The sequence below is a fragment of the Lates calcarifer genome, linkage group LG24, assembly GCF_001640805.2.
Source record: "Lates calcarifer isolate ASB-BC8 linkage group LG24, TLL_Latcal_v3, whole genome shotgun sequence".
Lineage (NCBI taxonomy): Eukaryota > Metazoa > Chordata > Actinopteri > Centropomidae > Lates > Lates calcarifer.
Window position 1 is genome coordinate 19295707 of NC_066856.1, and position 27134 is coordinate 19322840.

Sequence of the window (27134 nt, forward strand, 5' to 3'; positions counted from 1 at the left end):
TCTTGTAGCCTGCTCTGTTAAAACAACAGATATACACATACTTACACAAGTCAAGAATTTATAAATACGGATAATTAAACATTGTCTTAAATTATCTGTCCACAACTACAGCTACCTGTGGGAAAATACAGCTTTTATTTCACAACTCTGGAATTATTCTCTTGGGAAAAAATGGACATTTCTTAATTTATTATCAGACAAAGACTCAGATTATGTGATTAAATTGTTGTTACAACTTTTATTTTAGATCTTAATCAGTGTTTAATCTCTCTGCCTGTGTTGCTTTCAGGGTCGCCATGTCAAAACAGGCCAACTTGCTGCCATCAAGGTCATGGACGTCACAGGAGTAAGTAACTTGAGGGCACTTGAGCAGCAGCTTGTCCTCACTAGACTCAGTTGAATTTGTGTATTAGCATTGTGTTGCATGTGTGTGTTTGTCAGGATGAGGAGGAGGAGATTAAAGCAGAGATCAACATGTTGAAGAAGTACAGCCACCACAGGAACATCGCAACCTACTATGGAGCCTTCATCAAGAAGAACCCTCCTGGGATGGATGACCAGCTGTGGGTACGTACGTCACAGAGCGCAAGCTGTTCCTTCATCGGCTGTTTTGCGATTTGAATCCATCAACAGATTTAAAAAATAGCGTAGAAGTGGATGTAAAAACCTCTGATCGAATGTGTTTGTATGTGTGTTTAGCTGGTGATGGAGTTCTGCGGTGCCGGCTCGGTGACAGATCTGATCAAGAACACCAAAGGGAACTCTCTGAAGGAGGAGTGGATCGCCTACATCTGCAGAGAGATCCTCAGGGTGAGAAATGAAACTGACGCAACATTTTGAACATTCATATCATCATCAATCATGGATTACAATATGTTCTTTTCTTTTGTGGTATCATCTGTTTAAAAAGGTCTTTCTTCTGTTTTCAGGGTCTGACCCATCTCCACCAGCACAAGGTCATCCACAGGGATATCAAAGGCCAGAACGTGTTGTTGACAGAGAACGCAGAGGTTAAACTAGGTGGGACATTGAATGAATGACATATTTTACCATAAGATAAAGAGCATAATTAGATCTATTAATGTAATAATTCTCTTGTTTGTTTGTGTGCAGTTGACTTTGGTGTGAGCGCACAGCTCGATCGTACAGTGGGACGGAGGAACACGTTCATCGGGACGCCATATTGGATGGCCCCAGAGGTCATCGCCTGTGATGAGAACCCTGATGCCACATACGACTTCAAGGTAGACCTGATTTTACTTTGGTTTCATTCACCACATCAGTACATTATTTACAGAATAGAAAGAAGGTTCTAAGGGTCCTTTACGAGGTTCTCAGGTTGTTGTGGTCAGTGACGAGGTTCTAGATGAGCTCAAGGAGTGTTTTGAGGTTCTTATGGTCAGTGAGAAGAGGTCCTCTAGAAGACTCAAAGAGTCTTGGAGGTTTTAGTCGTTCTTCTCCCAGAAGACCCTCAGGAGGTTTCTAATTGGCCTTGAGATGGTTCTGGTCATTAAGAAGGTTGTAGGTCTCTTTTGGAGGATGTAGTAGTTCTTAATGAGGTCCCAGAAGGACCTCAGGAGGTTTCTAATGGGCATTTTAGGGGATTGGATTTTAGGGGTCATCTAGGTGATTCAACACCTATGGAAGATTTTACAATGATGTACTAGATAGCGTTCCCCACCACCATCAGCAAAACACCAAATGAGGGAATGTCATTTGGAAGAACACTATTGATTCCACCAGTAGAGTTCAATACACTTGACAATAAATAACAAAGAGTGATGAAGATGTTCTGGATGCTTGTGGTGGAAGCTAAAAGCTGCAAAAAGCTAAAGCGTCAGTGTTGATTCCCTGTGGATGTGAGCGACCTTATACATCACAGAGACATCACACTTTGGGTGTCGGACAGCAAAACACAGTTTATCTGATCTGTGGTCTCAGCACCTAAAACCTTCCATATACAGTGCCTCAAGTTCATCCTCGACATCAGCTGGCAGGACCATATTCCACACAGTGTCATCCTGCAGCATGCCGGGGCTGGGAGGTAGAGGGCGAAGATCGTGGTGGCCTGGCATCTGAGTGTCTGCAAGGACATCGTGGATGCAGATGTGAGGAGAGGCCGGCTCGCAGCAGATGCAACAACCCTTGTAACCCAGGCTCGCCTGTTCATCTCCATCAAGCGAAGTGCGAGGAGCCTTTAGATGGACAGATAACACTCTAGAGGCTCAACAAGCGTGGTCAGTCGATTCTGAGCTGCCAATCAGTTGCTTGCGCCAGACGCTCTGTCGTCTACTACTGATCTTTGGTGCTGCAGCTTAACAGTGGATTTTCTAACTGAATAGCAGTACATAGACATTTGTCATTTAAACATTTGCTCTGTCAACAGCGTAAACAATAAGCATATTTCTCAGATTGCCTCTGTAGAGCCCCCTGAGTTCAATTTCTCATCAATCGCAAATGCTTGTAGCTGTGAACAAATAACACCAGCTGACCTTTAGAAAAGGGTTCAGTGAGCGTGTCTGTTGTTGTTGTTTTTTTTTTTGGAGACATTTAATCTCTAATCGACGCCACACGACTGCACAAACCATGACTGAAAACACTGAATCTGCAGACCGACTCCTGCAGTCGTCACTGGGTGAAGGATGTGCAGTAATGGGGACAGGACGAATCCCTGTGGCGAGCCTGCGGAGGATGAGCATTGCTCTGTTAAGACACCATTAACGCCGACCCTCTGGGGCTTCACGTGTCAAGAAACCCTCAGATCGTTGTACAATATTAACATCAACTTTAGCAGTTTGTTACCTAAACCAAGCAGATAGATAATATTGATAAAACCTACAGTAGCAGGGACAGATGGGTAATTTCTGTGTCTGTATTTTTATCATTTAACAAGTACACTGACCAACAGACCAGTCTCCCAAAAACATGATGTGTTAAGTCTGTAACACGTTTTGCGGATGTGAAAGTTTTCAGTTTTCCGATTCTCTCGCTCTCTCTTTCTGCAGAGTGATCTGTGGTCGCTCGGTATCACAGCTATAGAGATGGCAGAGGGAGCACCACGTAAGTGTGAAACATCAGACTGATGAGACTATTATCAGCAGAGTACAGTTTGTCCCAAAGTTAAAACTATAAATCTTTGTTTTGTTTCCTTCCTTCCATCTCTCTCTTTTCTTCGCTTTCCTTCTCCATTCCTTTACCTTTCTTACCTCTCCTATTGTCTTGTCTCCTTTGTTTCCTTTCCTTCGCTCTCCTCTCCTCTTCTCTCCTTTCCTTACCCTTACCTTTTCTTTCCTCTTTCTTTCTCGTTTGTTTCCTTTCCTTTTGTCTTATCTCCTTTTCTTTTCTTTCCCTTTTCCTCCTTCCTTTTTTGTCTCATCTTTTCTTGTATCACCTGGTTTCTTTCCCCACCTCCTTTCTTATCATCATCTCCTCTTTTCCTTCATATTCATGTTTCCTTTCCTCTCATCATGTCTTATATTAATTCCTTTCCCTTCTTCCCTTCTATTTTCTTTCCTTTCCTATCCTCTGTCTCATCTCCTTTTCTCCTCCTCCATTGTTTCCTTTCCTATCCTCCATCTCTTCTGCCCCCTTATTTTTCCCTTCATTCCCTCCATTTCCTTTCCTTTTCCTTCCCACTCTCCTCCCCTCTTCTGTCCTTCCTCGCCTCCCTCAGCTCTGTGTGACATGCATCCGATGCGAGCGCTCTTCCTCATCCCCAGAAATCCTGCCCCCAGACTCAAGTCTAAGAAATGGTGAGTCACTTTGTCCTCAGACACACACACATGCAGTCGAACAGCCGCCGACACAGAGGGAATAATATTTCCTCTGCACCTGCTCTGCTGTTCTGTGGTTGTTTTCCAGCGTCAGTATCACATTATGCCTCCTCTGGCCCTTTGTGATTGTGGTGTGTTCATATGTACTGTGGTAAACTGATTATTTTCCACATCCAGCTGTAATCTGACTCCAAACACAATCTCAGGGATTCAGAATAACCTGGTTTAAAATGGAAAAACTGATTTTTCTTGTATGTGTGAGCACCTAAAAGACTCGTGAGAGAGGAAAGAATTATATTTAAAAGCAACATTAATGAAAGAAAAAATAATTTTCCCCTTATTTTCTTTTTAACTTTTCTTATTTTCCTTTTGTGTTGTATTATTATCTACTGGGAAGCTTAATTAAAATTAAAAAAAAGAAAATTACTTTACTTTTGGTTTTGTTATTTTCATTTCATTTATTAGGAAATCACACACTAATCAACATTTTAATCACAGTATTTAATATGCTGTTAATTGATTTTTCAGGGTTACTGTGCTGTAATTGTTCTTAGCATCTTGTTATATTGTAATTTAGTTTAAATCATGAACTTCTGTCTCTTTAAAATGAGCTTTGTGTAAAATAGAAATACCTTTTTTGCTGCCCATCTCTTTATATCTTTGCACAACACTTTAAATTTATGTGAATTTGAATATTTAATATTTTAATCTTGAAATACAAATTAATGCGTTTCTCTAAAGGTTAATCCCCTTTTAAAGAGCAGCTTAACTGCAGTGTTTTAACTTCTCACCTTGCTGCAGTGATGCCTGGAATTAAATTACTCTTTAAAATAATCAAATCGAGTCAGTCATGTATACTTGTGGGAAGTAACTAAGTACATTTACTTCCTTCCTCCACCTCTGGTCATGTGTGTAACTTGTTTCCAGGTCGAAGAAGTTCCAGTCGTTCATAGAGAGCTGTCTGGTGAAGAGTCACAGCCAACGGCCGAGCACCGAGCAGCTCCTCAAACACCCGTTCATCAGGGACCTTCCCAACGAGCGGCAGGTCCGCATCCAGCTGAAGGACCACATCGACCGCACCAAGAAGAGGAGGGGGGAGAGGGGTGAGGAAGCATCATGGGCCAGATGTTTAAAGAAACACATGCAGATGTTGGAGAGGAGGGTGTGAACGTTAACCACGAGTCTGTGTGTTCCCTTCAGATGAGACAGAGTACGAGTACAGTGGGAGTGAGGAGGAGGACGAAGAGAGGGACATTGGAGAACCCAGGTACTACTACTACTACTACTACTACCGATAGTACTGCTACTACTGTTACTGCTGCTACTGCCACTGCGTATCCTTGTACTGCTATGGATACTGATACTACTGCTTTTTGTGTTACTACTTCAACTTGTTGATTATTAGCAATACGAGCCTGCAATATACTACTACTACTACTGCTACTGGCAGATTGTGACTGGTTACAGTCACTTTGAATTTGCTGAGTTTCAGTTTGAATTTTTATCATTTACAGTAGTTTAATATGTTGTTTAAAATGAATACAGACAGATGGGCGTGTAATTCAGTCTCTAACTCTCCTCTGATTGGTTCTCCTCCAGCTCCATCATCAACATTCCCGGGGAGTCCACACTGAGACGGGACTTCCTGCGTCTCCAGCTGGCCAATAAGGAGCGGTCGGAGCTGATCCGACGTCAGCAGCTGGAGCAGCAGCAGAACGAGGAGCACAAGCGCCAGCTACTGGCCGAGAGGCAGAAACGCATCGAGGAGCAGAAGGAACAGAGGCGACGGCTGGAGGAGGTAGCCTCTCGTCTGTGGTTCTTCTACGTCACCTGAGACACCAGCTATTTGTTTTTAATACACGAAGAAGTGTTAGTCACTCAGGAGAGGTTCCTCATCATACATTCAATGATGTAGTTTCATTTTCTATTTTTAAACACATTTATTATTGTTTGTGGCTGAAAATATTCATTTACCGACCAGAATTTTAAAAGAGTCACTACTTGATTTCTGGAAAACAAATGATGGAGGTGAAGAGTTTATCTCATTCTATGAGGTGCACTGAGAGCACACCAAGATAGATGAGAACGACTGTGTGCCTGTTTTAGCCTGTGGTTGTTCCGAGCTGTGAAAAACATCATCTTTGATTACAAAATGACTTGTCTTCCAAACTACCACACCTGTGATTTTAGCACCTCAGCTCATCCAAATGCCAGGGAAACACACCTGATGTGAACAAACACACACACACACACACACACAGCTGAAGCGTTGTGGTGAAAAAAATCTTTTCCACCTACAGCAACAGCGTCGGGAGCGAGAGATGAGGAAGCAGCAGGAGCGAGAGCAGAGGAGGAGGTACGAAGAGATGGAGCAGCTCCGTCGGGAGGAGGAGAGGAGGCACGCAGAGAGGGAACAGGTAAGAACGCACCTGGTTGAAAGATGTTACATCACAGGTGTCATCTGGAGGGGCGTGGCCTCTGAAGGCATGAAAACCCACTGCTCAGCTCACCGATACTTTTAGTTATTCCTTTCTCTCCTCAGTTTGAAGCAGTTGGATAAGTATAAGGAGGAAGAGGAAGACGTGTAGAGTCTCAGATACACTAACACCCCATAATAAATATTATATTGTATATATAGTAGAGGAGAGATAGGAGGCTTCATTAGTCATGCGATGACTCCATGACTAATAGCTAGCTTTTCCTGCAGTGCAACCCTTCCTTTACAGTCAAACTTTCAGATACAAATTTCTACCTCTTGCACAACTGATTTCATGCTGATCTTTAACATCCTTCCCCCTCTAATAAGCATGTCTTCCTGTCCCACTAATCACAGCCCCCTGCTGCTTCTCTCTTTTTATCTCTCCTCGTCTATTTCTGACTAAATCCCTACTTTCACACCTCTTCAATGAATCTACTTTTGTCTGTCCTCCTCTTTCATTCTCCTTTCTCCTATTTCCTGCTCTGCTGATGTCACTGGTTGCCTGGGCTTCGATTTGCTTCTCGCCTGCCTTGGTGGTCTTTGATTGGATGCGCCTCATTCTGGCCGGTGGTGAACGATTGGTTAGGAGTATATCCGTAGACAGCTGGAGGAGGAGCAGAGGCAGCTGGAGATCCTGCAGCAGCAGCTCCTGCAGGAGCAGGCATTACTGCTGGTAACAACACACACAGACACACACTGCTGAATTGCGTGGGGCCCTGTTGTTCAAATGTGGTTCAACTAATCCAGGCTAACATGCTGTTATCAGGCTTAAATAATCCTGTATGTTCTTATAATTAGGATTTATTTGTTAGCATGTAGTTTAATGAAAATACGTCTTGTTTTGTTCAGACGAGCGCCCATTTCACATCCGCCCGTTTGTCGCTGACTTAAAGACATCACGACTCGCCGCAGGCAGTCAATACTGAGCCGAGACAGAGTCATATATCAGCTGAAAAAAGTTAACAAACATCAAATCAATCAGCACACACTGCGACGGGCGTGTCAGCCGATAACTGACGGCCCTGAAATTACATTTCATTCAGCCTCATTGTTCACGATGATGCTGTCATCCTTTTTCAATGACATCAAACCAGACAGCAGAGCCGGCCGGTGTGCCATCCCACAACTAAATAAATCACCTGAATAAGAGGAAGTCCAGGTTTATCCACCAGCAGCAGCCTGTTTCTGAGAGGACACACGGCTGCTGCAGACTTTCACACACAGCTCAGATAAATGCCAGACCTCTGCACTGACAGGAAGGTGTGAGAAACATGTGTGGACGGTTTCAAGCTGAGCCTCTGGGTCGATCAGTCGATGGCATTTGTCAAATTTTGCTCCAAAATAAAAACAGCTCGTAACACTTGATTTAAACAAACTCTGGCTTCTGAAATCACATAGACAAATATTAAAGTGATGTATGATTTTTAAGCTTCTTCCTGTCAAACCCCGGTCTGGAAAACCAGCACTGACAGGTTTTATCTCTGCATGTTTCCTTCAGTAATTGATTTTATGGCTACATCAATTAATTTTTCATGTAAAAGCAGTAATGTAGGAGTCAGTGAGTCAGTGCAGTAGGTCATCTTTAAAAAGCCGTTCATGACACGAGAAGCGTTTCATCAGTCTGGTGATGTTTCACTGTCTAACGATGGTGTAAAGTGTGTTTCAGGTAACGACTGAACTGTTCAGATATCAAGGATATCTGGTCAAAATATCATTTATGTGAGGAATCTTTAGTTCGTAAACACTGACAGCAAAACTAAATCGCAGTTTCTCTCCCTCTGTCAGAAATAACACATGAGGTGGACTTTTGATAAACATAAATAATGGACAAGGTGGAGGCAAAGAGCTGCAGGATGGCTGTAATCTTCTTTAGAGGGATGTGCTGTATGAAACATAAACTGTGCTTTCATGTTGGGAAATTTTGCTATTTGAAACTTATCAGCCAGTATCTGAATCATACTGTAGGCTGCATTCTGTCTGAGCAGCAGATGATTAGATTAAGATGAAATATAACACCAGCACTCAGAATGTGCTTCACTTTCATGGCACAGGACAGTGTGTAAAGCTGGTTGAATTTGAGCTTGATTCTTGTAGTTTATTCTAAAATCAAAGTTTTATTTGGTTAAGACACACTGTGATAAATGCCACCTTAGGTTTTCTTTGTGCTCTGTGCTTGATGCCTTGTAGAGGTGACAAAGTGTAAACAAACACACACACAGAACTGACAGTGGGAGTTTAAATTTGCCCCATCCCAATGTCGGTGTGGGATATTCTCCAATCAATCAATCAATCAATCAATCAATCAATCAGACTTCTCCTTTCATATGGGTTAGTGCAGTTCACAGTGATTTATAGATGAGAAGAAAGCAATAAAAAGACAGAACAACTTCAGATTATAGACAAAACAGATGAAATTGAGTGATATTAATTATAATAATAAAGCTGAGTTAGATAAAAGCTGGACAAAAAACTGCTTAAAATAGTAATTTACAACACAAATACAACAAAATAAACCATATTCAGTCAAAAGCCCGGCTGAAGAGCTTGTTTTTAAGTTGACATTTAAAGATTTCAACACTTCCAGCTGCTCTCAGGTCAGGCAGATTGTTCCAGCAGCTGAGAGCATGAAAGCTAAAGGCTGCCTCACAAAACCAGCCCTTGATTTTCTTTATCTCTCTGCCATTTTACCTTTGTTTGTACGTCTCACTTTCCCTCTTTTTGATGCACAGGAGTACAAGAGGAAGCAGATCGAGGAGCAGCGGCAGGCCGAGCGGCTGCAGAGGCAGCTGCAGCAGGAGCGAGCGTACCTGGTGTCGCTGCAGCAGCAGCAGCAGGAGCCGCCGCGACCGCCGCAGGACAAGAAGCAGCTGTACCACTACAAGGACCAGGCGCCCGGCAGCAACGACAAGCCCGCCTGGGCCAAAGAGGTAGCCTGCACGGCCTGAGACAAACACACACTTTTTCACTTATTAGAAGATCTTTTACCAGGTTCAAAGGTAGCTCTGCTAAAATCCAAACACTCAGGTGAAACAAAGACAAAAGACAGGTTTGCATGTGGGAACAAGAAAACACCCTCTGAGGCACAGAGCAGCTTGTAGTTAAGAATTCACTCGTGCACATGAAAACACACAAGTAAAAACAGGTGCTCAGCCACGATGACGAAGCTGTAAAGTGGTAGTTTTCTAACACACCCTGATTAACCTGAGTTCGAGGCTGATGTGAGGACAGCGAGGCTCTCAGCAGGTTAACAGTGTGTAATTGTTTGTCTGCGTTGTCTTTGTGGAGTTTCTACCCTCTAGGTATCAGCTGTAGAAGATCCTGTCTCATCTCTGATTAAACTTGAAATGAATGTTGATTTTTTTTCTTTCAGGTGCAGCAGCAGGACAATATTTTATGTCCTGTGTGAAATTCTTTTATGTCAAATGAAGAGTTTCATTCCAAACATGATAAACAGCTTTTAAAAAATCAAGAGAAAGAGAAAGGTTTTTACAAAATGGCATATGATTAGACTGTATTTTGGCGATGCAACCAACTGCACTTAATTAATTTTGTTTTTAAAATGAATCCCACTTCAAAATGAAAAGCCTTCACTTATCAGGCTTTTGTGGCTCTTGAGGCCTGGCACAGAACATTTTGGACTGAAACTCTTGCGTGCATAATATAAATTTCCTTTGGTATTAACAAATCCTCTTGTAGCCGCAGCTGTAGCACCATCGTGGAAGTCCACTTTTAAATTTGCCTCTAGTCTGTAAAAGAAAAAATACTTCAAAGAGCTTAATGTGCAGTAAAAAGAAGTAAAAGTGTGATGAGATCTGATGATCTGATGATGATGAGAACAGTTTTTAACCACTGAGATGATTCAAATCACAAAATAAACCACTGTTTTTATTAAAGAACAGACAGAAGACAATAGACAACTTAGAGATATGCAGCAGGCCTCACCTCTAACCTCCATGCTGTGCAGGTGTACAGCGAAATGGAATATTTCCTGGTTAGAAGAGTCATATTTAGACCCATTAGATACTCAGCTGATCTGTGGACTTCCAATATGGCCGCCAGCATCTGCCACCATCTTCTGTTTCCCAGACTCAGGCTGTTTTACCTGCTGTCTTGTAAACACTGACCTTGCTCCTCAGGTGATGCGTCGAGCTCAGAGCAACTCGCCTCGCATCCCTCCCAAGAAGCACCACTCCTTCAAGGAGGTGCGAGACGTCAACCTCGACAACCTCCTCTTACTCCCCGGTTACAAACCTCGCTCCCGTCCCCCCTCCTACCCCGCCCACGTCAGTCCCTCCAGGGATCACCTGCATGTGCCACGAATCCGTGTCACCTGTGTGCCCGATCGCGCCCCCAACTCCAGGGCCTGGAGCCCCGAGTCCAGGGGCCGGAGCCCAGGCCGCCGGTCCAGTCAAAGCCCAGGCCGCCTGGTTAGTCGGAGGATGAACAGATTCCTAACTCCTCATTCTCCTTGTTTCTTCCTCATCCTGGAGTCTGTCCAGGCTGACTCACTAACCCGGGCTGGTGGAAAGACTTCCCCTTTAATCCCTCTAAACGGTTTTATTTCTCTAACCAGGAGGATCACACACATTAACCCAGAGCTGCCAGCAGAAACGATGATATGAACTCCTCTCCTTTGATTTCTCATTCCTCACTTCAACATCTCTCACTGGGATTTCAGATGAATTTCCTCTGACGGTGCTGCTGCTTTCAGTCTTACAACATTTGAAGAGTTTGATTCCAAAACTGAGACTAACTCCCTCTTCTTGTAGCGTGAAACTGAATTATATTACACTTGCCATTAGCTTTTAGTGAGCTAAAAGCTACAGTCAACGTTATTTACCATGTCCATGTCCAAATTTCCTGGCAATCCATCCAGTAACCATGAAATTTAACCACAGTGTCAGTAAGATTCATCCTCTGGAAACTAAAAATGTTAAAACAAGCAGCTGACATTAGCATCTCTACAGCCACAAATCTAAAGTCTTATTAAAACCTGAAGCCCAGGAGGTCGTCTCTGGATTTTTTTCATAACCAGTTTCCCTTTTTATGCAATTAAGTGATTCATGTTGAAGGGATGTGAGTCATCTTTTATTTCTGTTTTTTAAAGTTGAAAGTTACCCTGTGGAGCTGTCTTATTAATGCATCCTTGAGGTCTAACAATGTATTCAGCACATTTCTCTGCACATTAAACATTTGCATTTGCTTTGAACAATATTTGAGTAAATTCCCAGTCAAATTTTAAAATCAGATATTTATTTTTAGACTACACAATATGTCAGTTTTACAGACTGGATTGCTTTTATTTTTGGGATCCTAAATGTTGAATTTGAGGAATTGTTGCATTTTCAATGCATTTAGGTTCAAGTTAAGTATCTGGAAAAGGAAATTCATTTGAATTAAACACCTCATCCTCCTTTTTCTTTTAATTTCTGTCATCCTTTCTCCTTCACAACATTTAATCTTCTTTTAGCCTAAACTTCACTCTCTGTTTTCCAGGTTACTGACACTGCTGGGTGTTTCTTTTACAGCAGCGGCTCTCAATCTGGTGGTTTTATTAGCATTATTATAATATAATATAAGCAGTTAAGAATATTCACATGCTCTCTGGTTCTTTATTGACTTAGAGGAGTAAAAGCTAGAAGGGATTTGGTGTCATTTTGCTCCAAAGAGGTTGAGAGCTGCTGTTTTGTTGCATGTTGTGCTGTGATGGGATCATATATCTAACAGGGACTAACTTCAGCAACTCAAACTAACATCAGATTTCCTCTTTCAGGCCCTAATATTCACTTAATCTTAAATTCCAGGTTGTTAAAGCCTCTTTTTATCTGTCATGTTTGGTGTGTGTTTTTCTAAGGAAGACGTGAAAATGCAGGTCATATTTGAACTCTGCTGGTTTTCTTATCACCATAAATCAAGGCCAGTTAAAAGCACACACTCACATGTGAACGCCCAGCACACATTTAGGGCAGATCTCCAGGCCTGCCCTCTGGTGGCAGCCGGTGGACTGATGTAGGGCAGCTGTAGCTATATCAGTCTCCCTCCCCCTGGATACCACGCGTGGAAACACACACACACACACACACACACTCTGTACAGATAGGTCTACCCTCGTCTCAGCCTCCCAGGATTTCCCTTGAAGCTTAATATTTCCATCGCACACAGACACAATGTTCCACTCTAAAAACAGATGACCGCCGTTTAGAGAAAACGTAACTGTCTTCCTAAACGACTTCAGACATGAAAGCACCACCCATTAGAGACGTTTACAGCCACCTGAAAAACACTGTTAAAGCTGAAATCTGCTGCTTTTGTGAAATAATGACTGTTCCACTCAATAGTTTTAACACCTGTAACCGCAGCGGCCTTGGAACAAGTATTGAAACTAGATTTTTAATTCTGTCTGCAGCAGTTTAATTAAAATCAGACATTTCCTGCCTCCCTTATCTTATCCTTTATTCTCTGGTAATTTATTTTCATCATATTCATCTCTTAATTTAAAAAAAAGAAAATTGTTTCTCCTCCAGCCACAGGCTGTTGTGACTGGACTGACATTATGAGGTGGTGAATGTGGTAATTCTTGACGTTCTATCATTTCTGCACTGAGTATCTCATTTTAGTAAAGAATAAAGAAATTTAGTCGTTTTAGTTGTTGAAAAGCAGCAAATCATCATGTATCGTTCATTTTACTGGAATTTATTCTTCGAATAGAGACTGACCAGCTGTAGACAAATTACACCCTTAATAAATTGCAAAAGTTAATAAATTTTAACTCTTTCCATAGAGAAACCGACAGAGGTCAGAATAAAGCACTGTTGTAGATGTTTCGATGTGTCTTTTCAGAGCAAATGTCTGGATCAAACATCCCTAAAAACCTCTCTTATCTCATGCAGAAGACAGAAAAACCTGCTGGAGTAAACACAGTAGAAGACAGATTAAATCCAGCTCATTCATTAAATAACCAATGGTTTACTTCATGGAAGCCTTCAGAGACACTTCACACTGCATGCTGAGTGACTGTGGTCCAATGTGTGTGTGTGTGTGTGTCAGGTGGAGGAGCATTATAAGATGAACAGACAGACTTCTCCTGCATTGCAGCATAAAGTCTCCAACCGGATCTCGGACCCGTCGCTGCCGCCCCGCTCCGAGTCCTTCAGCAGCGGAGGCATCCAGCAGGCCCGGACCCCGCCCATGCACCGCTCCGTCGAACCACAGGTGTGTGTGTGTGTGTCCCACCCCCACCCACGTCTTTATGTGTGTGAATGAGCATGTGATAGAAACTTGGCTCTCTCAGGGTGCAGTCGCACTTAGGGTTTGATTTCTTTGGTGAAAGTTGGAGGCGAGTTTGGATGTTGACCAGCAGTTAGAAGATGTCACATTGTGCACAGACATCGACTAAACAAACAAATTATCACTGAAATTATTAACACGGAAAATAATCAGGTGACTGTTTTTGCCAAATTTGCAACCTGAGCTCATTTCCTCTCATGAGGAAATGTAACTTTACCTCTAACCCGTGCATTTTTGCAGGTCTCTCACAGCGTATGTCTGCAGTTTTGTGAAACAGGATGCTGCCAACATTTGCATCTGTGTGTAATCACTGCTCTGAAATCCCCAGTTATTTCTCTTTTCTTTGCAAGAAGTTAAAGACATCAAGCCAAGGTTCATGAAGATCCAGTGTCATATAGAGAGAATGATTTCTGTGGTGATTCTAGGACTGCAGCTCTGCTTCTTGCAGATGGTGTAGAGACAGTAGAGTGCCCTTTTCAGTTTGTCTTCAGTGTCTTGAGAGGATTTATAATGATGGTTAGGCTGCAGGATGTTGTGGTACAAGTGCAGCTGAGATTTTTATTTACCAGTCGAACTACATTTATTTTGTTTTAGCTTGTTAACGGTTGAGTTCAGGTTTGATTTCCTGTAGAAACACACAGAGCAGGTTCAGCTGCTGCAGGTCAGAGAATCTCTCCCTCAGTGAACTGAAGGAGGAGGCACTGCAGAGTTTTGAACATGATTGGTGTGAACGCACCCTGAGGCATGTGTTTCTTACCTTCCTCACCTTTTTTCTCACCTCATTTCACCCCCCCTCGTCTCTGCCTCAGTCCTCCTGCATCATTTCCTCCTGACTTGCATCCTGATCACATTGTGCAAACCCGAATCCTGATCCTGCTCTTCCTCCTCTACCCTGCCTGTTCTCTGCTCGTGCGTGTGTGCGTATGTGTTTGTGTGTCCAGATGGCCCACCTGGTGCAGGTGAAGAGTCACGGCCTGTCAGGCTCCCAGTCTCTGTATGACCCCCACGGCGTGTCCTCCTCCTCGGCGTCGCCCTCCCCCTCCCGGCCTCCCATGCCCCGGCAGAACTCCGACCCCACCTCCGACACCCCTCCTCCCCCGCCCCTCTCCCGCCTGGCGCCCCCCCTCGACAAGCTGGACCGCAGCTCCTGGCTGCGGCAGGACGACGACATGCCCCCCAAGGTCTCTGCATGCCACGACCCGTGTGTTGTTGCCCCAGTGTGTGTGAAAACTTTGCTTTTTCCTAATTTCTGTTCCTGTGATGTGAATGTGTTCTTGTCTGAGTGCAGGTTTGTTTAGTTTCTGTGTCTTTGGGAGTTTTTGTGTTATTTTTAGAGTAGAAAATGTGTCTGATTCTGTCATCTGATCCTGGTGATGCTAATCTCAAAGGACCAACCACAATAAACAAAAAGAAATTTTAATAATGGACAAAAAGCACAGCGCAAACCTGCATCCTCTAACCTCTAACCTCTGATTAGAACACATCTATTTGTTCTGTATCTATTTATAAAAAGTGTTCGCTCTCTGAGGGAATTTCCTTTACTAAAGCCGTTTCACAGATGCTGAAATGTTTTGTGTTGTAGCAGAATATCTCTGTTATATGAAGGCAAATCTTTGCTGAGCTTCAGCTGCACAAATATGACTGCAGCAGTGTTTATCAGCCTCTATACTGACTGTCAAGCTGTTAGCTGTAGCTGTATACACTCCTGACTTAAAGCAACACTGTGTAACTGTTGCTGAGCAGCGACAACAGCGGCCTCTGCTGCCACAGGTTGGTGCATTAAATTCTCTTTAGCTCAGAGTTAATGGTGCTGGAAGCAGCAGGAAGCTCAACGGCTCATGAACAGAAAACAAAGGCTGTCAGTCGTTCAGGCAACAAACACAAAAATCAAGGGGGGTTAAGTGTTGTTCTATTCTCTCAGATAATCTGTTCCCTCCCATAAAACCTCATCGGATTGAGGTGAAAACACGCTGCAGGTCCTGACCCAGACGGATGTGTTGTATATTTCCAGGTTCCTCAGAGGACGACCTCCATCTCTCCTGCTTTAGTCAGGAAGAACTCTCCAGGAAACGGACCTGGCCTCGGTCCTCGGGCTGGAGCTCACCTCATACGGGCCAGGTACACACACACACACACACACACACACACTTATATTGATACACACAATTAAACTTTTCACTTTATTGAAGCAAAAAAAAACGTGTGAAGCAGATTATTTTTTGTCTGCTGTATGACGTCGTTTTCTTTAATGATCAATCAACCTCGTACACACACACACACACACACACACACACACACACACACACACACAGCTCAGATGTAGAGCGCAGGTGTGATGCTTTAGGATTTCAACAGTTTCCTGCATGAATGACACAGAGCTGTGTTTGTGTTGCTGTAGCAACCCCTGACCTGCGGAGGATCGACGTTTCCATGGATACGCCCCTAAAGAGGACGAGCAGCGGCAGCTCCTCCAGCTCCAGCACCCCCAGCTCCCAGGGAGGCTCCAACGAGCGAGGTGCACACTCACACCTTTGTATTCCTGCACTTGTGAAGACCTTCATTCACATCATGTCTCCTCAGTTCCCAAGTGTTAATTTATATTTACCATGTGATTAAAATGTAACCTAGAATAAATGAGCTTGGATGTCATCCAAAATTTCCCTGAAAATGTCTTTAAGTGTCTACGCTTTCCAGAGTGAAAAATGTCTTGACTTTTAAAATGTCTGTATTCCAAATTGTCCTCACTTTTGAAAAACACCCTCACTTTTCTAAAATGTCCAGAAATGCCTTAATTTTGGTTTTCTCACCTTTTTTAAAAATGCCCAAACTATCCAAAGAAATTCTCAATTTCAAAAATGTCCTTAATTTTGCCAAAACTTTCTCACCTTTTTTCGAAATGTCCAAAAATGTTCTCATGTTAAAACACGCCCTCACTTTGTGAAAATGTCCTCTTTCTAGAATGATACATGTCCTCACTTTCCAAAAAAGTTCCTCAGTGTCAGAAGAAATGTCGCCACTTTTCATAATTGTCAAAACTTTTTTAAAAAAAACCCTTAATTTCCAAAATGTCCTCTCATTCTGAAATCCTCTTCTGGCTGTCCCAGAATGTCTTCAGAATGTCCTCAAGTCTTAACTTTCCAAAAACGTCCCTGCAAAATTTCTCTTTTTCCAAAACTCTGTCTGAAAACGTCCTTGTTTTATAAAACAAAAACTTAAACTGGTCCTCACAAAGATAGAGGTACAAGTACACACACATTCAGTAATCTATTACCAGGTAATCCCTCTTGTTGTTGACAGTATTGTAATCCTCCTATGTGTGTGTGTTCAGGTAATTCAGCCACTAAGACCGAGGGCTCGACACTTTCTTCCCATGACGCCAAAGACGACAGTAGAGAGGTGACGCGACCCAGCAGGCCTGCAGTGAGTACACACACTGTACACACACACACACACACACACACACACACACACACACACACACACATATATATACTTTACCTGCACTATGGATCGTACAGGACGGACATGCAGACAACTGTATAATCAGAAAACATGTACACACACTGACAGACGGACTCGTCTCTCTGAACTAACCACGCTGCTGTTCATCTTCACTCTCTTCCTCTTCTCATCCTTTCCTCCATCCCTCCTTCCATCTTCAGAGCTATAAGAAAGCTGTAGACGAGGTCAGTGACATTTCTCCTCAGTCTCTCACTCTCTTCCTCCTTTTGCACTCACTTGTCCGTTCGCTCGCTCCGGCGTTTTTTTTTATTTTTATGTCGACCTCCTGGGAAAGTCTCTGATATCTCAGTCTCGTGTCTGCAGTGGTGTGTTATATTCTGCTGAGATTCAAACAGCTACTGCAGTGTAATCCAATGGGCAGTCATCTACGCCAAAATATTATTTTTGCCACTGACAGGCTCAGATTGTGTCTGACAACATTATGGAGAGGATTCCTACAGAGACAGAGCTTTTTATTCAAGAGTAAGATCCTTTTTCTTTAACCAGAAAAATCTCTATATATCAGTACCAGACTCCATTGACAAAAACAGGAATTTTACTTAGCAGAACACATCATTTGCAGAAAATACCACTGCCTTAGTAGGTTAGCTTGCTTGCTTATTGTGTGACTTTCAGTGGTGGAGGAAGTATTCAGATACTTTACATGAGTAGAATTATCACACAGTAACACAGACACACTAACAGATGGAGGCAGTGGTATTCCAGCAGCCCCTGTGTTCTGCTCAGTAAAATCTCTGTTTTTGTCAATGGAGTCTGGTACTGATATATAGCGATGTTTCTGGTTGTTACTCTTAAATAAAAAGGTCTATCTCTATAACAAAATATTGGCCAATATCAGTTTTGTAACATAAACCCATGACGTAACATATTGTTATTTATCTACTGGAACATTTTTATTCATTAAGTAGAGCCAACTGTAATTCTTCATATAAAAGTCAGGCTCAGTCGTGTCTCCCCTCTTCTCTCTCTCTTTGAGTAGATAACACTCTTTACTCTGCTGTTCTCTCTGTTTTACTTCCTGTTATCATTTCATGTTTCATTCCCACAATCACACTCTTTCTCTCTCTCATTTGATCTCTTCTCTCTCTTCTCATCAGGAGGAGTTGGTAAGATAACCTCCCTCCCCTCCTCCTCCTCCTCCTCCTCCTCCTCCTCTTCTTCCTCATCCTCCCACCACCACAGTCACCACTTCCTGTCACTTAACCTCTGACGTGTTGCTAACAGTGAAAATGTCACACAGGCTGAATTTAAAAGCATGACGCCCTCCTGCACCCCTGAACTTTAACCTTTAACATTTAACCCTTGACGCTCCTGCACTGAGGCATCTGTAGTTTAACTCTCCTCCTCTTCCTCCTCCTGCTCCTCTTCGTCCTGCACTGTCCTCCTGCTCACAGACCCTCCTCTCCCACTTATTGATTAGCTGAAATCTAAATGAACGCCACAGGAACCACTTGAATAAATCTCTTAACAGATTCAAGCAGAAGATAAATTCACTTCTTCGTCTGTTTACGTTTTATTTATTGCATTTTACTTTTTTGAAACTATTCTGAACACTATTACTTCAAACATTTCTAGATAAACACTGAAGGTAACCATCAATTTTAATAATTGATATATGATAATATTTGCTGGTGCATGCGTCTCAGATGTGAGGATTTGATGTGTTTCCTTGTCGTACATGATAGTGAGGTGGATTTCTTCAGTTTGTTGATCCTCTTCCAAGAAAACTTTATGTTTTTCCAAATAAATATATAAATATACATTTTCATATCATTTTTATTACCATATCTGTTTACAAAAATTGGAAAAAGCTAGAATAGCTTCTTCTTATGTTCAGTCTGTTTGACAGGTTTGTTTCTTGCGTTTGGATTTTACATTTACACCTAAAGACAGCTCTGTAAATATCTGGAGAAATCTGAACCTGTCTTCGTTTTCTCTGGATGTTCTGCTGTAGTAGCCATACGTTCACTCTGTCTGAGGCCTCAGCTGAACTCTAAAGGTGTCATTTAAAATGTAAATTGCCTCCAGGAGTAAATTACTTTCTCATAATCAACACTGTCAGCTAATTAAACCTTTAGTGTGCTGTATGATATCGATCTAAAATGTAATGAAATGCCAATCCCACTTCCCCATGGAGAGCTGGGCTCCTACAGTGATGTACACTTTGACCAGACCTTTATTTGACTAAATGAGATATCTCTGTAATAAACAGCTTCCAGAAGAGGACAGATATCTTTACACCTTTAATGCAGAGCAACTATTTTGATCATTAAAGTCAGTTTTTCAAGTAAAACATCCAAACATTCTCTCGTTTAAGCTTCTAAATCTCAGTAACACCTTGAGGAAATTTCTTGAAAACTCCTGTGATGTCAAAATAGTATTTATTGCATGAGTACAAGCATGACAGATACTGAAACACGTCCAAATCAACTCAGAGTGACAGAAACAGCAGAATTAGTTAATGAGGGTGTGCTCCCCTCCTGCAGGACCTGACGGCTCTGGCCAAAGAGCTGAGAGAGCTGCGACAGGGCGAGGAAACGAGCCGCCCGCCTGTCAAAGTGACCGACTACTCGTCGTCCAGCGAGGAGTCTCACAGCAGCGAGGATGAGGAGGGAGAGGGCGGGGCTAATGATGGGACAGTGGCTGTTAGCGATATACCACGTATCATGTGAGTATTATCAGTGATGCTGGTTCACATCAGTGCTACCAGACTCCATTTACAAAAACAGGAATTTTACCGAGCAGAACACAGGAGCTGCTGGAATACCACAGCCTCCATCTGTTGGTGTGTTTATGTTACTGTGTGATAATTTTACTTGCATCAAGGATCTGAATACTTATTCACCATTACAAGTCAAACAATAACACAAACTAACAAACTAATTAAGGCAGAAGTAGACGAGCAACTCCTGTGTTAAATAACTGTTTTTCTTAATGGAGTCTGGTATCAGAAATGACTGTGCACTTTCATGGTGGATCACAAGGTTCAGGTCTGAGTCTGTTCATCTCTGAAAAATGTATAGAATAGTACTCTCCCTCTTGAGTAAATACTTGCGTATAATAATAAAGGTGGATGTTTTAATAAAGTACAACTTTAAGATTTATTTTTCATATGTCGAAGCATTTTGGACGAACATAAAGAAGCATATTTAAAAGATTATGAGTCAGAACAGGTAAGAAATGAACTAAAAATAAAAATTTGACACGTGTTTTTCAGGCCAGCAGCAAGTCAAAGTACAAACGAGTCCTTCAGCATGATGGGAGGTCATAACGACACCCACGGCGACGCGTATGGAAACAGCTCCCAGGACAGCACCCTGATGATGCGTGAGGTAAGCCACCGCTCAGTTCTGACCTTTGACCTTGGCGGGGGGGTGTTTGACCTGGAGCCTCGCTGACTCCACAGAAACCAACACCCAGCGCTCGGCCGCTCATTCACCGGCTCTGCGTGCCTGGCTGTTTCCTGGTTTTGTTCTGTGTTTGTGTGTCTGTGTTAGAACAACACACACAGGGTCAGTGTGAGCGTCCATCTTGTGGAGGGATTTTGTAGCCTGTTAGTGTGTGTGCAGATTACTGTATGAAACACAGACATGATGACATATATCTCTGTTGAGAGCCTCTGGGTTCAGTACCCCCCCCCCCCCACCACCCTTCAAAAAATCAACACACACACACACACCCGCACACAGCAGGGTTCAGCTTCCTCCCTCCGCCACCTGACCTGTCAATCACAGCCTCGCTGCACAGTAGCCCGCCCCTCTCTCTCTTTTTCCAGAAACACGGGGAACGGAGGCGGAGCTCTACCGCCAGCAACGGTTTCCCCGGCAACGCTAATCTGTTCCCCGGCAACGCCAATCTCCCCGATTTGGTGCAGCAAAGCACCTCCCCCCTGGTCTCCCCTGGCGACGCCTCTGGGGCCCAAGTAGGTGGAGCAGCACCCAGATATCCCCACCACCCCTCCTCCACACACCTGATCCTGACAGACCGTCACCCTGTCACCTGTTCACCCTGTTACCCTGGTCACCCCGTCACCTGCCCACAAACCTGTTACCGGCTGGTTCTGTATCAGGGTGGGAAATTACAGGCAGCCACCGGTGGAGTAAAGATGGTCGGCTGTAAATCTAAAACATAACATTTAATTCCAGAGGTGGTTTTTCCTGTGTCAGTGCACCTGAATGCATCGTTTCAACTGCCACCAGTTAAAACTTTCACCTGCATTTACACACCAGCATTTAAAGAACAAGGCAGGTGTCAGGTGACAAATGTCTCAGCCCCAAGTCCACCGGTAAATCTTCAGAAACACCTCGTGAATTTATAGTTTAATTTAAAACAAGGCTCAGTAATTTCCAGCTGGACACTGTAATTGTTAACGAACAGGAGGAAACTGTGCTTTTGTTTGGGACTATTTTCAGCGGCGGATTAATCCACATTTGGGGCAGCAGGATGGAAAGTTTGACCAGAACCCACATTATTCTGTTTCTAATGAAACAAAAAGAAAAAGCAAGAATCTGTTTGTCTTTGTGAAACAGAACCAGAAGATGATTGCTGAAATCCTTTACAACTTATTATCTTATTTTTACCTCACTGCATCACAGAGAAATGAGAAATGAGATTCGAAGTGTGAAAATCATAAATGACAACACGTGGCACCTTGAATTTCCTGCCCTGTCCTATTTAGATCTGCCCCGCTTTGGCTCCAGTGTTTTCCCCACAGATGGAACAAACTGGATTTCTTTCCTCCCCGCCTCCGCTCGTTTGATCCCTGTCTTTCTCCCTCCCCCTCTCTCAGTTTTCCAGCCTCTGATCCAGAAAGTATCCTCCACCCTGCTCCTGAGCACATGACACAGGTAGCTGACTAAATAAAGGAAACACTGGGGGTTTAGTTTAAGTCCGAATAAACGTGGACGTATCCGGGATGAGGCTTAAACGAGTTTATCAGACACAAACAAAAAACACACCTGAACACACCACGTCTTTCCTTTATTTCCACAGTTACCTGTTTCAGTCAGTTTTCCCAAAGCTAACAAACCATGAGACAAACACGTGACTGAAGCCTGTGTTTCTGTGATCAACAGTACGGGATGGGAGGCAGCGGAGGCTCCAAGGCTTCCTTCACACCGTTTGTTGATCCGAGAGTCTACGGGACGTCCCCGACTGATGACGACGACAAAAACTCTGCTTCAGGTGCGTTTTCTCTCTGTCAGCAGAAACGATCAACTTTTTAATGTATCTCTGTTCCTTTTGAAGGAATATTGGTGTGTTTTTAAACAAAATCTTCCTCTTATCATTAATTCAAACAACAGAATTATTTATCACTGTATCACAGCAGTTGGTCTACGCTGAGGGAATATGTAGTTAAGAATAAAAAACTTGAACTCTCCTTTATAATTTACTTGACAGAACAAATACTGAGACTTAAAGACTTTATTTTCACAATATAAAACCCATATTTTAGTGGTTCTGGTTGATTGTGTTTGTATTTTGTGTTGCAGCGCTGTTTGCTGACGAGCTGCTGAAGCAGGAGCAGGAGCAGGCGAGGCTCAACGAGGCCAGAAAGATCTCCGTGGTCAACGTCAACCCCACCAACATCAGACCGCACAGCGACACACCTGAGATCCGCAAATACAAGAAACGCTTCAACTCTGAGATCCTCTGTGCAGCGCTCTGGGGTGAGACAGTCACGAAAAACAGTTTAAGTTTATTTTAATCATGTACAAACACACTGACAGTAAAAACCTGACACCTGTGTGTCTGTGCAGGAGTGAACCTGCTGGTGGGGACGGAGAACGGCCTGATGCTGCTGGATCGAAGCGGTCAGGGCAAAGTTTACAACCTGATCAACCGACGCCGCTTCCAACAGATGGACGTCCTGGAGGGACTCAACGTCCTGGTCACCATCTCAGGTTGGTATTCCTCTTTAAACCCTGCAACCTTCACTGTTGGACAGCAGGCAGGGACGACTTGTGACGGGAGATATCTGCCAAGAAAGGTCCCTTTTGTTTCGCCATGTTTATTCATGACCTTGAACCAGCTAATCCTTTCTGTTTCAGCTGCCACCATGTTGAAAACCTTCCCTTCTTCTTTCTGGCTCTTTTCCTCTTCTAAATCTAAATCCTCAGCTTCCCTCAGCTGTTTTTGTTGAGCTCACATTTGAGGCTTTTTTATTGTTTTCATCTTCAGTGTTTCCTTTTTCCCTTTGGTTACAGTCGTGTCTCTAATTCTCCAGTGCTCCCCCGCTGGTTTGGAGAACAGATAGAAAACAAAACAAGACGCTGAGTGTGACGAAGATGTTTCTATTTTTACCAGACTTGATTTTTCTCTTCATAAAGAAAGCACTCAATCATCAGATCTGACTTTGATGGCTTAGAAATGAGGCTCAACAACAATAAGTCACACAGTTTCCTTGTTTTTTTTTCCTCCAAAACCAGGGAAGAAGAACAAGCTGCGTGTTTACTACCTGTCCTGGCTCAGGAACAGGATATTACACAACGACCCTGAAGTGGAAAAGAAACAGGGATGGATCACCGTTGGAGACCTGGAGGGCTGCGTGCATTACAAAGTCGGTAAGAAAACAAGTGCAGACGTGAAGTTTGGGCCTCGATTTCCATGTTTTCTTCCATTACCAGATGTAAAGTTTCCAAAACAAGCAGCTTTTTGAACAGTTTATGCACACGATGGCTTATGTTCGCCACATATCTGACTTGTTTTTGCTTTGTTCTGCAGTGAAGTACGAGAGGATTAAATTCCTGGTGATTGCCCTGAAGAACTCAGTGGAGATCTACGCCTGGGCGCCTAAACCTTACCACAAGTTTATGGCCTTCAAGGTAAGAGGCGTCAGGATGTGCCTGAGGTGTTAGAGGTCGGTGAAAGTGGATGAAAAACCTCTTTGTGTTTGAGAACATGTGAGCAGCATGATGTTGATTTATTTATGTGTTTCTCCTAAAACCTCACTGAGATATTAAATAAAGAGAAAACCTTCCACAGAAAATCAAAAAGTCAATGACAGACAATTCATTCATAAATTGCAAAAGTCATTTCAGTTACAAATCAACTTCTCACAACAATTGAGTTTCAGAACTTCAAAATAAGACATGAATTGTAGAGGACTGGAAACAGATAAGACAGATTGATAAGACATTGATTTTTTTAAACAAGGATACTTTTCACCTCCATAGAGACTAAATCTTTTCAGTCTTTAGAAAACTGAAATACTATATTGTATTGTTTCCTGCCATATAGAGGTAATTGCCCTTGTCCAGTTGAAGGATTTTTAAGCTGCAAACATATTTTCTTTTCCTCCTCGTACCTCAGATGTTTAATTAACGCCTTCTTCTCTTCCTCTCGGTCTGTCAGTCGTTCACTGACCTGCAGCATCGCCCCCTGCTGGTTGATCTGACCGTGGAGGAAGGACAGAGGTTAAAAGTCATCTACGGCTCCAGCGTGGGCTTTCACGTCATCGATGTGGACTCTGGCAACCCCTATGACATCTATATCCCCTCACATGTAAGTGTGTGTGTGTGTGTGTGTGCAGATATAACAGTGGTAATAACAGTCTTAGCCGACCTCTCAAAACAGACATACAAGATGCTCCAGGTCCCAAAAACACTTCAGTTTGAACCAACGCTGCACCAACTGGCACTTTATGGTCACAAACGAACCCGGGAGCTTCTCTCCAAACGCTTTGGGTTTGGACTTCAAAACTCACTGAGCCTCCAAAGCATTGAACCCACATCCTCAGAACTTCCAAGCATTTGGTTGGAGACACTTGACCTCCATTTCTTAGAGTCCTTAAATCTTTAATGTGGCTCTTGGACTTAAAAATCCACCAAGGATTAAACCCAAAAACTTAAAACTTGAGACAGATCTGAGCTGTGGTTCTTAAAGCATTTTAGTCTTTGGTTGTTGGACTTTAAAATTCAGTGAGCCTGATAAGGATCAAACCCACGTCCTCAAAAGGTCCGAACACTCCTCTAACACCCTGAGCTAGTTGTAAAAAGATTTTTGTTCGAACTTTTGCGTGTTTACTTTAGGTGTTGGACTTGAGAGCAGAGTCTGAGGGTTGAACACAAGACTTCAAAACTTCAGAACAACCTGAGACCAATTTGGAGCTTTTGGCTCTTTCTCAAGGAATAATGGAACTTTTCTGGAGCTCTGAGGTCTTTGGATCAATCCTGAGGGAATCTTAATACCCAAAGTAAAAATTCAAAGGCTTGAAGAAATGAGGGTGATTCGTCCAACCAAACAGCTGAGTGTTAGAGGACTGTTTGGAAGATCTGAGGTTATGGTGGGTTTGTCCGGTTTGAATCGTGTCCGGTGCCGAACCTGGATCCCGCTCCAGAGAAATAATGTCCAAAGTATTTGTAGTGTAACGTGTAATCACGAGTGTGTGAGTGAAGAGCTGAGCCGAGGTCATGAGAGAATTAACGAGTGATTGAACGAAGAGCAGGATGAGCGAGTGACTCAGTGAGTGAATGAATGAGCGATGGAGTGGGTGAATCAGTGTCCTCCTCTAACCCTGGTCTGGTTACAGTCAAGAGATGGACGGGGGAAGGAGACGGTAACCACAGCAACCGCCTCACATTGCTTTTGGCAGTCATGAATCACGCTGTGCTCATGTCTGTTTCCATGGCGATTGCGTGGCTGAGGAGCGGGAGACTCTATTGTTGCAGCAGTTTCTTCTCTCTCAGGGTGGGGAAGGAGGGGTTAAGGGTGGACTGGGGGGGTCCAGAGCCCCCGTAGGCTCACGCCAGCTCCTAACCCCCTGCCCCCACCCCCTCCAACCCCCCTCCCGTGTGTCGCCCCGGCAGATTCAGGGTCAGGTGACCCCGCACGCCATCGTGGTTCTGCCCAAGACGGATGGCATGGAGATGCTGCTGTGCTACGAGGACGAGGGCGTCTACGTCAACACCTACGGACGCATCACCAAAGACGTGGTGCTGCAGTGGGGCGAGATGCCCACCTCCGTCGGTACGTCAACCAATCAGCTCGCTTCTCCCTGACCCCTGACCTCTGACCTCTATAGGCGGTCTCAGCAGATCATCTTTCACCCTCACTATCTACCACACCCCTTCTCCGTTCAAAGCAACACTCCTCTCTCTCCTCCTGCCTTTTCCTCTCAGTCACACCTTTAAACAAGAAGCCAAGACTGTAGTCTCACCTGTTCTCATGACTGCTTAAAGGAATACCACAGGTTTTTGGGAAATTAAATAACCGACAGCTCAACTTTATTATAAATGATGAGAACATACAGTACAGACGCCAAAACATCCACATGTCGCTGATCCATACCTTTCACTGCATCATGCTAACACTTTATTCTCTTGAATGAGTGAAAGTGGAAAGAATAAATGGCTGGTGGATGTGACAGAGACTGATGTGTGCCTGAAAATCAAGAGTATATTAATTAATAACAATATTTAATATATATTTTTTGGCATGTCTCACTTCTATAGCAGCTCTTCACAGGGTTATACATGTCTATATAAAGGCACATAAAAGGGAAATATAGCTGAAAGTTAACACTTAATAATCAATGAATGTTGCAGCTACCTCTGTTCACCTATTAATGCACCACATCCAGGAGGAAATTGATTGAAAAAATATTTAAAAGTCCTTTCCTAGCAGCCTAGATGCCAGAAGCTCACAATCGTAGTTACAAGCTGGAATCTATAGATTTATATCTTTGGGTTGTGCTAGCATTACTCAACCTACTGTTTGCTAAGGTGGTAGCACTCGACCATGATGATCTACCGGAGGCACATGAAGGGTTTCGGTGTCAGTATTCTCATCACTTAACAGATAAGTTGACTGGAGGTATAACGACCCAAAAACTCACCGTATCCCTTTAATGTCAAGTGTTGAACGTTCATCTGATGCATGATAACAACACGTCCCACAGAGCATTACCTCCACCCTCTCCCCCACTACAGCTACACACAGACTCTCTCAGCGTGGACGCTCTCCTCTTTCATATCCAGCATATCTTTGAATAGTGATGGGGGAAATGCTCGTGTGTTGTTTGTGTTGTCTTCTTGTTCTGTGCGAGTGTTGACTGTGAAATATTTTCTAAAAAC

The 27134-nt window shown here is 43.3% G+C and overlaps 1 protein-coding gene across 1 annotated transcript in view; it reads left to right on the forward strand.

Annotated features, from left to right (window-relative positions):
• The window catches only part of tnikb (TRAF2 and NCK interacting kinase b), a 45037-nt gene that overhangs the window by 12609 nt on the left and 5294 nt on the right, over window positions 1–27134 (forward strand). Inside the window, exons 3-30 of the mRNA XM_018679187.2 lie at window positions 290–346; window positions 442–567; window positions 700–810; window positions 930–1020; window positions 1114–1244; window positions 3006–3060; window positions 3674–3752; window positions 4701–4876; window positions 4974–5040; window positions 5373–5571; window positions 6074–6190; window positions 6839–6925; window positions 8982–9179; window positions 10389–10679; window positions 13300–13464; window positions 14481–14720; window positions 15551–15657; window positions 15918–16054; window positions 16868–16959; window positions 19548–19729; window positions 20279–20393; window positions 22137–22245; window positions 22554–22730; window positions 22821–22964; window positions 23490–23624; window positions 23785–23885; window positions 24415–24564; window positions 25869–26028. Coding sequence (XP_018534703.1) covers window positions 290–346; window positions 442–567; window positions 700–810; window positions 930–1020; window positions 1114–1244; window positions 3006–3060; window positions 3674–3752; window positions 4701–4876; window positions 4974–5040; window positions 5373–5571; window positions 6074–6190; window positions 6839–6925; window positions 8982–9179; window positions 10389–10679; window positions 13300–13464; window positions 14481–14720; window positions 15551–15657; window positions 15918–16054; window positions 16868–16959; window positions 19548–19729; window positions 20279–20393; window positions 22137–22245; window positions 22554–22730; window positions 22821–22964; window positions 23490–23624; window positions 23785–23885; window positions 24415–24564; window positions 25869–26028 — 3799 coding nt within the window. The remainder of the gene's footprint in view (window positions 1–289; window positions 347–441; window positions 568–699; window positions 811–929; window positions 1021–1113; window positions 1245–3005; window positions 3061–3673; window positions 3753–4700; window positions 4877–4973; window positions 5041–5372; window positions 5572–6073; window positions 6191–6838; window positions 6926–8981; window positions 9180–10388; window positions 10680–13299; window positions 13465–14480; window positions 14721–15550; window positions 15658–15917; window positions 16055–16867; window positions 16960–19547; window positions 19730–20278; window positions 20394–22136; window positions 22246–22553; window positions 22731–22820; window positions 22965–23489; window positions 23625–23784; window positions 23886–24414; window positions 24565–25868; window positions 26029–27134) is intronic.